This window comes from Tamandua tetradactyla, chromosome 6 (assembly GCF_023851605.1).
Source record: "Tamandua tetradactyla isolate mTamTet1 chromosome 6, mTamTet1.pri, whole genome shotgun sequence".
NCBI lineage: Eukaryota > Metazoa > Chordata > Mammalia > Pilosa > Myrmecophagidae > Tamandua > Tamandua tetradactyla.
The window spans coordinates 68984797-68997575 of record NC_135332.1 but is presented as its reverse complement, the minus strand read 5'-3'; the positions used below and the strand labels follow the sequence as shown (position 1 = coordinate 68997575).

General features: G+C 42.9%; 1 protein-coding gene across 2 annotated transcripts in view; it reads left to right on the top strand.

Annotated features, from left to right (window-relative positions):
• Positions 1-12570, top strand: part of PMP22 (peripheral myelin protein 22) — a 32573-nt gene extending 20003 nt beyond the window's left edge. For both annotated transcript variants that reach the window (XM_077166056.1, XM_077166055.1), the window contains exons 4-5: positions 3362-3502; positions 11254-12570. In XM_077166056.1, coding sequence (XP_077022171.1) covers positions 3362-3502; positions 11254-11417 — 305 coding nt within the window. In that variant the 3' untranslated portion in view covers positions 11418-12570. The remainder of the gene's footprint in view (positions 1-3361; positions 3503-11253) is intronic.
• The last annotated feature ends 209 nt before the right edge of the window (positions 12571-12779 follow it).

The following is a 12779-nucleotide window of genomic DNA, read 5'->3' as shown; positions in this document are numbered from 1 at the left end:
GGTGCCTGTCCTATCTCCCCCTTCAGAGAACCAGCTTTTAAAATTAAATCTGTTTGGTTGTATTTTTTTTTTATTTCATTAATCTCTGCTTTCATGTATATCACTTAATTTTGGATTTATTTCATTCTTCTTTCTTTAACTTCTTGAGTTGAAATATTTAGTTTGTTCTTTTTCAGTATTTTTCTTTTCTAATAAATACATATAAGGTATGCATTTTTCTCTAAGCACTGCTTTGAGATGTTGATATGTAGTATTTTCAATGTCACTCCCTGCTAAAAAGGATTTTACTTTGCATTTTAATTAATTTTGGGGGAACACTATTTTTAAATTCACTAATTTATTTTGACTAGTTTGTTGCTTTAAATTTCTAATATCTGTGTCTCTTTTCTGTCAGTTTGGCATATATCATTGTTCCAGTATCATTCTGCTTTCTTCGAGAGTTGTTGAAATTTTCCTTGTTGCCTATTGCCTGGTCACTTTGTGAGACTGCCCCATGTGTGTTTGAAAATAATATATAGTCTCTGTTGCTGGATTCAAATTTTTATAACTGTGAGTGTGAACTCGTTAATTTGATTATATGAGTAATCTATGTGTTACTTTACTTTTCATCTGCTTGATTTCTCTCTTCTGAGAGGGGTATGTTAAAGTTTTCTACTATGTAACCTCACCAATTTCTTATCATATTATTTTTTGCTTTATAAATTTTAGGGCATGTTATTATATGCATAAAGGGTTATGACTATCGTGTCTTCATAGTAAACACGATTAGTCAACGCTATGAAATATCGCTCATTGTCTACATTGATTCTTTTCAACTTAAATTCTATTTGTCTGGTGCTATTATTTCTGTATCTGTTTTCTTTTAATATTTATCTGGTGCCTCTTTTAAAAGTCCTTGTATTTTCATTGTGTTTATTGTTTGCTTTAGGCATAGGTCTCGTGCCAGAGTAGAATTTTTTAAACCAAGATGAAATTTCATATCTTATGATGAAGTGACTTCAACTCTTTGACATATATTGTGATTGATGATACAACTGGACTTACTATCTTAATGCATTTGCTTGCATTTATTGTGCTTATGTTTGAAACTCTTCTTCTTCAGTTAATACCCCCAAAACCAAGCAGACAAAGGGCCTGACTCAAAGCAGCAGGTGTTCAGCAAGTGCTCATTGAAGAAAAACATTTTTGAGCCCCTGTGTCTGATCTGATTTGAAAACAGCTTTTGGCGACATAACTCATTGTACTTGAGTTGGAACTAAAGTTCAAGTTATTGGTGAAAGGAGTTTTAAGAAAGATTCAGTTACATCATTAAATCTAAGGAACTTCTCCCACTCATATAGTTTTAATGTGTAAGATTTTGACTTTTCTGCGAGTATGAGAGGTGGAGATAGTTCCTGCTGATGAGAATCAAGGCAAAGATCATGTGAAATGGCCTCGTCATTGGAGAATAAAATCCAGGCTCTCATTTACCCCAGCCACCCACCAAAGGCCAGCAAAAGTGGTATCACTCAGCTGGTTTCAGTTCAGAGATTGCTTCTCATATAACTTTGTGTTTCTAACTGCACCTGCTGGAGTGCCGGATAATGGGTTGATTTTTAAAAAATAACATTATGGCAACATTAGCTTTATTGCACATGGTTCCTTCAGATCCACCATGCTGGATAAAGACAAACAGATTTAATTAGGTCTATATCTAAAATTAAATCAGGATGGCTCAAAACCCAACAGACATCCTTTTCTTCCCTTATCTGACAGAGAAATTGAAAAATGACAGAAGTGCACATTGTGTTATAGTGAAATGCACACTAGACGGGTGCCACGGACCTCCCAGATTTGGCTGTGTCAGTCAAGCTCAAGAAAATATCTCTGGAAATCTCTTTTAGGCCAGATTAGTTTGATCTGTCAGGTTTTTTCCAACTCTGAAATGTTTCCAGTCTGTGTCTGGGAAATCTTACCTGAAATAATAGTTGACCTAACCACTGCCCTTAAAATTCTGACCTGAGCGTCTTGCAACTCAAACCAGATTTCTTATTTTGTTATTGATTACCAGCTTTCCTGATTTCATAGATTTGAATGTTGTTTAAGCATCGAGGTGTGCATCTTTTAATCAATACATATTGGCCAGCTCCTGGCCTGAGAGGTCAAAACCCAGGAGCTTTTCCTCGTTTAGGGCAGAATTCACCTCAGTGAGTTCTTGATATTTGGAAGAAAGGATGCAGGTGGCAGAGCTGGCAAGGCCAAGTGTAGTCTTTCTAGCTTTCTAGGCAGGCACCGTAGGTTTCTCTCTGTAATCTTGAAGCCAGTTGTCTTTCTCCGTCTCTCTTTCATCCTGAATGTTGTATATTGTAAACTGAGGAAAACATGAGGGTACTCCCTTCCTTTTCTGAATTTTGATTAGAAGTTTGGAGATTCACTCTAAGTTTCTGGGGTTCAAAAATGATGAGGTTGTTGAAGCCTTGATTCCTACCTGGCAATTCGAATGAGAGCAAACTGCTCTGTGATGAGGCTAATGGCCACGGTCTAAACCAACCTAGGAGAGGTACAGCTGGTCTTGGCAAAGCAAATGGATTTCTTTAGCATTTGCTCCTAACTTTGTCCACAGTGCCTCTAACATCATTTTCTTCTTCCCAGCCATCTCCATATTCTATACATCCATTAGTCTTGGAGAATGCTGATATTTTGAAGTGTGGTTTGTAAATTATTCTTCTTGGATTTAGAACTTCCAATAAGTCCTTCCAAGACCCTTGAAGACAAGAAAGGCGAAGGCTTTGGGAGCTCCAAGTGAGGCTTGGGCTTTCTCTTAACACACACATATATATACACATATGCATGCATAAGTAACACATTTGATGAAAAACTTGGAAGGGAAAAAAGAACAAACCTGGAAGTAAATTCAAAATAATTGTAACTGAGTTTAACTCTTAGTGGTGGGACTGTAGATGTTTTCTTACAGCTCTTTCTTAAAATGTCCACAATTATATATACATTATATTGTATGAATGTATACACATTATGCACTATTTATAACATATAATAGACGTAATATAAAAATGCATGTATATAGGGTGCATGGGTGGTTCAGTGGTAGAATGTTTGCCTTCCATGGAGGAGATCTGGGTTTGATCCTGGACCACACACCCCTATATATATATATGTGTGTGTGTGTATATAAAAATATGTACTTTAAGGTAGCCATGAAACAGAATGACCTACAAGAGTGCCACCGTGAATTGTCTCATCTTTGGTAAGATTCTGTTGTCTGGGAGGATCACAAGCTTCCAGTCAGGACACCTTGGGCCCCACCCTCCTCGGGGCAGATTAACCATGCTGGGTTCCCTAACCGAGTGTCTCTTCCCTGCAGAATGGCTGCAGTCTGTCCAGGCCACCATGATCCTGTCCGTCATCTTCAGCGTTCTATCCCTGTTCCTCTTCTTCTGCCAGCTCTTCACCCTCACCAAGGGCGGGCGGTTTTACATCACTGGAGTCTTCCAAATCCTGGCTGGTAAGTTGTGGACGGTGACGTCCATGTGGAAGCTGGTCATATGCGAGGCCGATTGGTTGGTGGGAGGCTCTGGCCCCAGAATGGCTGATGCTAATGCGAGTCTTCCCGCTGGATGGCTTTCATATGGCACAGGTGTGTGTGTATTTGTGTGTGTGTGCATCTAAAGAGTTTCGAAACTCTTGACTTCTCTGTGGAATGAGATGCATGGGAAAGAGGGTGTAGATTTGGAAAGAATGTATTCAGCCAAGTTAGACCTATTAGTGGCATGGAGCTACACTCATCAGAGTATAACTGACACTCTGACAGATCATCAGAGGTTGGGGATATCAGTTGAGCAAAGGCCAGTCTAGAGAGCTATTTTCTGTAGATCACTCTAGGTCCCAAGAACCAGCCTTGCTTCAGTATAGAAATGGCCTTAATGTGCTGAAAGCTGCAAGGTTGTTCTCAGGTAGGTGTCTCCTACCTGTAAGTGGTACCAAAGGTAGGCAGACAGAGTCTTACTCTTCTGTGCTCCAGTCTCTCAATCCCCTGGGCTTTGATTTACTGCTGTTATTCCCCGATGTCTTCATTTTGGCAACCCCGTGTAACATGCCATCATTTTCAAACATGGGACCATGGTAGCATGTGAAAACATGTGGGAAGTCTTCTTCATCTCCTCCCTAAACTGTTTTCAAGTTCCCCCATATAGAGATTATTCTTGAGGCAGCTGTATCCTTGCATCCCATGGTGTGAAGAGTTCTAGAGGCTTCTGTGACAGAGAATGACATCTTCTAACATTGTTTCTAGGTTCTGGCCAGTACTTGCTGCATCAACACCTTTCCTTCTGTCCATTGCCTGTCAGTTGACTGAGTCAGCAGGGTGTTGGAGAGAAGTAAGAAGCAGATGTGGTAGCCAGTGCTACAGACTGAGTTCTTAAATCACATATTCCATTCATAGCAGAGAACATCTAGGTCTGGGGACCCTGTCAGGAGTAGTTCTGTGAGATCTTCCCAGTTATCGGTAGGCAAAGGATGTGGCAACTCTTGTTTTAATAGATTGTCAGAAGTTTCATGGTGCTCCTTTGTCTATCACCTTGTGTTTAGAGTAGTCACCAGAGTGTCGAAAACAATCCACATCTATGATGGATGGATGAGCTTAAGTAATGGCACACATAAGGTTTTATAGGAAGACACAGCTTAAGGTTGAATATTGAGGACCCTTTCTAGAAACTAGGGAGTTACCTTTTCCTGATAATAGAAATTAGACTGGAGAACCCCCAATTTTTTTTCTTTTTGCTCACAGTTAAATACAACATTTCAGTATTCATGGTTCTGGAATTTCAAAATTAAAAAGTGCTTTGGTTTTGCACAGATTGTATCAAGCCATATGCCTGGAATGTTATCAACTTTGTTAAATGACCACTTATGCAGTGAGATAGCATGTGTAGGTACTTTAGAAGCAAAGAGTTATCATTACTACATTTCCAGAGCTGAGGCTGGGTTTCTTCTCTGGCTCACTGTGTATAAATTGATAAGAGACCAGATGATAAGTACATCCATTCCATCAGTAGATGTATCCTCAAGATAAATTAATACAGGTTTCAGGACCAGAAGTTTCATAACAGATTTATATTTAATCCATATATACTTATTATTTCACCAATGAGTAAACCAAGACCCAGAAAGAGTTGAATAATTACCCAAGATTACTTAGCTTATGGCAGGGACCATTGAGTGCTTGCTCTCTCCTTCCCCGTGGACTAAATATAGATGCCTCCTTATACTTGGGTCGAACCTGCCAAAATTCTTAAGGAATGCAAAAGGCAAGGCAGAAAGTCTGATTATCATATTAACTTTCATTGAACCTTCTTTACAGTGGAAGGCAAATGTCAGTTTTCACTGTTCATCATCTGAACTAGTCAAACTGAAAATACTGGGCTGTGGAAAGCTGAGTTACAGATGAAAAGATTTTTCAGGGCAGGCAGTACCTCCATATTCATTCTCCCTGCAGAGATACTTCCACTTTAAATTCTCTAACCCTGTCTTTTTAGCAATGTCGTTTCCAGGCATACGGTGATAGGTGGACTCTTAGGTTTTACATTCCATGATGTGGGGGTGGGGGGTAAGGATGGAGAGAGTGGGGAGCAGTCTTTCTTCCTTCCTCCCTCCCTCTCTTCTTTCCTTTTCTTCTTTTTTAGTTTTCATTTGTTTGCTTCAGAACCCTCACATAATTTTTTCTCCAGTTGCTGACTTTTTTAATAGAAAGTGAGTTAGGAATACATATGACAAAGTTGATAGAATTACTAAGCAGGAAAGAGTCAGGAAATCTCAAAGTGGATTCTATGACTCCTTCAGTCCCCAACTTTTGTGAAAAGGACTTTACAGCAATTTCAAATGCAACTTCCCAGAGATATGAGGTTCCCAGAAGACCAACTTCCAGATAATGTTGACCAGAGTTAACAACTCAGAACATAATATCCTTAGGGTTTCTAAGTTGTAACTATTATTTTGGCTCAAAGTTTCTAACTTAGGGTCAGTTCCTATTCAAATACAGACTACTAAACCAACAAACTGATAACTGAAAAGTTGGTCTCATGAGAGATGAAAACCTAGATTTGAAGGAGATACAGGGAGAATGAATCATGTGCTTTTACGTTCAGAGGTTTTTATAGCAGTGTTTCGTGCTTAAAATGATCTCAGAACTAAAACAGAGAAACAAGTAAGGAACAGCAAATATGCTTTGAAGATTAGACAACAATGTACCTTCAAAGTACTGTGACATTTTAAGTGGAAGCCACCAGGATCTCAGTTGCATTCCTAACGTGACTGTTTTTGGACTTGATTACCTCTGTGTATAGCTTCGCTTTGGAGGGTCTCGCTGTTGTTTAATAGATAATAAACAGGTTTGGAGGAGAGGTAGGTCAATGGTATAATGAGCTCTTCAGGCTGATTGTAGGTTTAGGAGTTGTCCCTGGCTTGCTCTAGAGTACAGCTCTGCATGTAGCTATGGGTGTATCTGATTTCCTGCATCATCCTCTTTCCATTTCCTAAAAAAGCCATTTGTCTCAAGTTTAAGCACTGTCGTTCCTTAATTCCATACTTCTCAGCCTGGCTGCTTCCTGAAGATGTATCAAGAGGCACCTCCATCATAGTTGAGTGATTTTCAACTTTAGCTACACATCAATTACCTGGAGCGCTTTTAAAAAATGCCTGTTCTCAGGCCTCATGGCAAGAGATTCTTAGCTCTGGACTGGGGCTGCTTCTTCAGTGACTGTTGTGTGGTTCAGGGTTGAAAACCCCTGGCATAGGCATTGAACTACCCCTAATCTCACAATGAGGTTTTTGGGACGTTTCCCCCTAGACGGTTAATCCGTTCATGAGCCCTAGAATTTTCTAACCCCCTTTTTGGAGAATAGCCCAACCTGATCCTTTATCTGGATTTTGGAATCACTCTTATTTTCTGAACCTGTAGCTATTTGGTACACTGCACCAGATGGGAAAACATCAAGAAATTCATGCAGAAAGAGACTGGAAAGAAAGATTTGTAGGCTTTTATTTATTTCACCCCTTACACCAGCACCTAGCTCTGTGCCATGCATGGAACGGACATGTCCTGGAACAACTAGTTGCCACATCATTGGAAAACCATGTTCCCTTATCAGAAGCAAGCTTAGTTCAAATGTGTGGTTTTGATGCATTGTGATCAAGATAAACAGAAACATTAGTAGAAGGAGACTCCTGAGTGAAGGTCATTTTTTTTCTTTGTTTGGTTCCTTTTGTTGTAGATGGATTCATATATTTAGTAATTGCTGTAAAAGAATTTGAGGGATTAATAAAAACATGATGCTCACTCTATTTGCCACTTACACTGGGTACCACATTTAGAAACCCTTGTTAGGGATGAATTGTCCCAGATGTTCCATCTAGTAATACCGTGGGTGATTCCTTAGGTAGTAGGTGGTCACTTGACATGCTCAAAATGGAAATTGGACCAGAAGCACAGAGAAGGTTCTGTAGAGGAGAGACTGAGTACCCAACGCTTGTACTGTAGCAGGTCTTACATAAGCGGCTTCCTGCCCCACCTCCTTGCCCTAAGGATGAGTTGGCCATGACACAAAGGTTTTCACTCATCAAACCAACTCCAGGGATGCACTTTTCACTCACCGTCTCCATGGTCTACCTTCGCAGCCACTTTCCAGTTGACTTCACTCTGGCTTCTTCTTCAGGCTCTCAGATGGAACTTTCTCACATGGAAGCTTTCACAAAGGTCACCCATGTACACTTTTAAGTCTTTCATTTGCTGGGTCCCTCCACTCCCTTCAATACTGTAGACTATGCACTTTTTAAAGTTTTATTCCCTTGGCTTCCAAGACATCACCATTTTCTTGTTTCCCAAGTTTACAAAACCAGGCAACCATGCAATACTCTTTTCTCTCCCTGCTCTGCCCCCACTGCACACACATATGGTGTCTGTTCCTGAGTCCTGCTTTGGTGTAACATCGTACATAGGTGCTCTAGACATTTCTGTTCTCTTTATCCACTACATCATTGCAGCTGTGCAAAAAAGTTCCTCATGCGTCTTCCTGTTACCCATCTTGTCCCTTTCTCTAAATTCATTTTCTGCACTGCTGCCAGAGTGATCTTCTTAAAGCACATTGGGTCATTTTTCTTCTCTGCCCCGTTCCCCCATCTCAGCTTCCTTAGTGTGCCAATGTAGGCCATCGCTCTCCTGGCTTTCCAGCCTCATCCTGTGCTGTCCTCCCTGGCAGGCTGGGAGGTTTCCATCAAGCTCTCTCCCTCTTCCTTGCTTCAGTTCTGCTGTTTCTTTCCACCTCCTTCACCTGGTTAACTCTTCTTCATCTTCCAGACCAAGCCAAGTGCCATCTTTTCCAGAAGACTTCTTCGATCCTCAGTTTAGACTCAGTGTCCATCTGTGTATCTGGGCTCAGGTGCCTTTCTCCTTCCCTCTCTTATTAGAGATGTCTGTTGGCTCAATGAACTTGCCTTGAAGGAAGGGACCATGTGCCATTTGTGTTGGTTCTCTTAGCCTCTAGAACAGTGCCTGCCTTTAGAAGGCATTCAGTAAATGTTGAACAGGGGTAAAGGAGGTGAGAGAATTCTCTTAAAGGCTTCCTTGGCCTTTGGCCCCCTTGGTTGCTCCCTTCCAAAGATTCTGAGTTCCAATTTCTCATCTGAGGTGGTTATAGTTATTAAAGGGGGCTTGACAGTTTTTCTCCAGGAGGACCTTGGGGAAAATGTTGAGGGAGATGCTACAGAACGAGCCATCCTGAGACATGCAGGAGAGGAAATCCTGGGACTTGAATGCCTGGCACTTATATGTTGTTTGGACAGGGTCAGCGTCCTCCACTTCAAGCCAACATACACTCCCACACGTCAGCCCCTCTCAGGGCTTCCAAGCTATTGCCCCAGACTGCTTACCCTGGGGGAGGCAGAACCCTGGCCTGTGTCAGAACATGGTGGGCCTTGATCATGTGGCTCCATCTGCTAGGTTCTGAGAAAGCAAGTCATGGTCTACCTGCAGGGAAGGTAGCTTTGGGGGCCTGCTATTGTATATCATAAACATCTCTTCCCTGGGGAGCAGACTGGAGGCACCCAGTCAAGGAGTCCTTCTTTTCTATATCCCAGGGCTCATCTGTTGTCTTATATCCAGACCATCTTGCAATAATATATAATCCCTTACAATACTAATCTCCCAACAGTGCTTGCAAAATATGTATCTTCTCTTTGGTTTTGGAAGCATCTAACCTCACAACGTGTTACAGTTAAATGTAAATACACTCAGTTGTGAGAGTCTGCTAGGGCAAATGTCATACAGATTGAACCATGTAGTTCATCACTGTACGTGTTGACCCTGCCTTTCTTTGCCCTTCTTGGGTAAGGACAGAATCTGAGGCTTTCTTCTGTGAAATCAGGACAGAGCTGGAATACATGGTGACTGTGGCATTTTTCATCTGAGAGCTGGTTAGGACACATGCCTCAACTGGAAGTCTTGCCAACACGATATCTGGTGTCCTACCGTGTAAACATGATGCTAACATCTCACTTTCTAGTTTTCTTCCATGTTCATGCTTCCCTTTTTCTGGCCCTGCCCTCAGTAAGTAGATCAGACACAGTTCACCAGAAAACTTCATTTTTCTTAATGCCAAGTGTTAGTACTTTGAAAGGTGACACATGAGGCAGTGGATGGAGCTGTTTGAAGATCGTGAGCATCAAAGCCATTGAAGTATGTTCCTGGCAGGTCCAAACTGCCGTTTTCCTCAAGCAACACATTCACCCTCTGTGGTTTCCCTTTGGCAGCACAGGCATCTTTGCTCTCATCTGAACCTTCTCTAGGTAGCAGGTACCGTATCTCATCCACTGTAGTTCCAGGACCAGTGTGTGGGTTTCTCAGTGGGGGCCCATCGAGTGGGAGTTTTCTCCTCTGATTTGCAAAAGGAAAATCTTATCAGGCTGGTTAGTGTGACTTATTCCCAGTTCTGCATTTTGTTCAAACAAAGTTGCAGTGTCCAATAAAGCAGCAGCCCAAATAGCAGTGAGGTTAGCTGTAGGTGGCCTGGGACAGCAGGAGCTTTGGAACCACATGAATCCCACATGGCATGCTGGATTTATAAAGGAGTCACTCAGAGCCTCTCAAAGACCCTGTTTTCAGGAAGGAACAGATGAGGCTTTGTTCAGCTCCAGGCTGGGATGCTGACATCATTGGTCTCCTCCCCACAAGGGACTCTGCCTGTCATCGTGGGCAGAGGTGGTCAGCTTGGATGTGACTGCTCCATGGGGTCCGAGGTGCAGGCTCCTCATCTCCTCCCCACACCAGAAGACTACTGGTGGCAGGGAAGGGGCAGCCTTACCTCTGCCTGTGCATCTGATGCACCAATGTGGGCTTCAGACATGATGCTGGAGTCTGACCTCGGGGACACCACAAAGAGTGTTGAAAGGGACAAACTGAAATGGAGACTGACACGGATAGTTCTCTTCCTTCTGCAGCTGTAACTCCTATTCATATCCTCTCTTTCCTTCCTCATTTCCGCTCTGCATTCTCCTTTGTCTGCGCAGTGGATCCCATAGGCATTGCTTGCTCAGTCTCTTTTGTGGCAACTTGATTAAGGGGACCATAGGCCCCTCTGGTCTGCACGGAGCCCGGGGCTATGGTGAAATGATAATATTTTATCATTATCCGTAATAGTAAAATAGTACTTCACTGTCATTGGTTTCTGGTAATGCTACTATCTGTTTGTAGTGTGGCTCACCAGTTTCAAAGGGCTTCCACACCCCTCACCTTTGCAAAGAGATATAAGTAGGTTTATCTTGCAACCCGAATTCTGGTGTTGCCAGGGAACCTGGGGATGGTTAAAGGAAAAAAAAACGTGAAGCAGAAAACTCCATGGCCCTGAGAAACGATGGCTTGGGCTGCTGAAACTGGAGGTTGAGAAATTGAAGGAAGCAAATCTCTTTCCTAAGCCCAACTCTGGTCCTGGAAGTAGGTTCCTTTGGCACCCAAAAAGATTCCCCTTTTCATGCTGCCGCCCCCTGTAGCCTGCTTCCTTCTCCTTAAGAGACAAATCAGGTGTGCATGCGTGTATGTATCTGTCTGTGTGTGTGTGTGCGGGTGTCGGGCGTGGGATTATGTCTGCAAAGGACAGCAGGGAGCATGTTGGGCAGGCTTGGAAGGAACCGGGGTTGGGTGGTGGAGAGAGAGAGGGGGGACTCCCCCGCCGGGACCCCTCTCAGCCTGCCCGCTTCTCTCTTCCCCAGGTCTGTGCGTGATGAGTGCAGCGTCCATCTACACGGTCAGGCACCCAGAATGGTACTCGAATTCTAACTCCAGCTACGGTTTTGCCTACATCCTGGCCTGGGTGTCCTTCCCTTTGGCCCTTCTCAGCGGCGTCGTCTATGTGATCTTGCGGAAGCGCGAATGAGGTGCCCAGAGACAGCGCACCCGAGGAGCCTCTGAGCGTACGCGGGGGAAGGGAGGAAGGAAACGCAGAAAACAGGGGGTGGGAAAAAAGAGGTAGCCAAAAAACAAAAAACAAAAGAACCCCCAAACTCAAACCAAACCAAACAGAAAGTAGTTGAGGGCGGGGTGACTGTTGATTGAAGATGTATATAATATCTATGGTTTATAAAACCTATTTATAACACTTTTTACATATATGTACATAGTATTGTTTGCTTTTTATGTTGACCATCAGCCTTGTGTTGAACCTTAAAGAAGTATCTAAAGAACTTTAAACCCTAACAGTATAATCAAGCTCAGTATCCCCATTTTGGTTTCCATGTTTTTTTCTTTTGCCCAGAAATAAAATTACTCCACTTTTGCCCCTTCCCTTTATCTGGAAGAAAATACCTCCCTCCCACTCCACCTCATTGAGAAACCCACGGCGTGGGTTGAATCCCTAAATGGCCAAAGGCCCTTTATCGTGGGTCACCCGGGGCATTCAAACGTAAAACTTCTACTGCCTAAACCTCCGCGTGAAGTCGGACGCGGGCACGGCCAAAAACAGAGCTCGTGGCTTTGGAATCCTGGCCCTCTCCGTCGGGTATTTCGGTCACACATCTCAATGAGCAATCAGCGACAACAAATCTGTGAAATGGTGCTATGTATTTACCATTCCTTATTATCACTGATCATCTAAACGACTCACTGGAAAGCCAATTAACAATTTTACAACCTAAAGTAGAATGAAGACCTGAGTAATTCTGCGTAATAGAAGTGGTTTATAACCGCTCTTCTACCTGGCGAGGCTGCTGTCCTTACTCTAATAAATGAATAATACGGCCTTCAGCACTCCTCACACTTTTCTTACGGTCGGAGCATCAGGACAAGACTCTCCACCCTCTGGGGCCAGGTGCTCCCTGGGTGTTGGCAGGGTCTAAAATGTTCTCTGCTTCCAAGGGCTGTCTGGCAATGACTTGTATCGGCCACCTACCGCAGATGTATATACGGTGCCTTTCTGATGCTAAGACTCCAGACCTTTATTATTATTATTATTATTATTTGCTTCGCTTTTTCTGATTTTATACCAACTGTGTGGACTAAGATGCATTAAGAATAAACATCATAACAACTCACTGTTCACTGTTGTGTTTTTGTGGGATTTGGGGCGCGGGTACGAGTTGTGTGCTCGAGTGAGGGGAGAGCAACTGGGGAAAAGTGAGGTTGACAAAAGACATAGCTTCTTTGTACAGGTTACAGGAAGCATGTGCCTTCCAGGGGCCTGGGCAAACCAACAGCTGCCCATGGGAGGTCCGAGAAGTGTAGCCAAAATGAAGATGTAAAT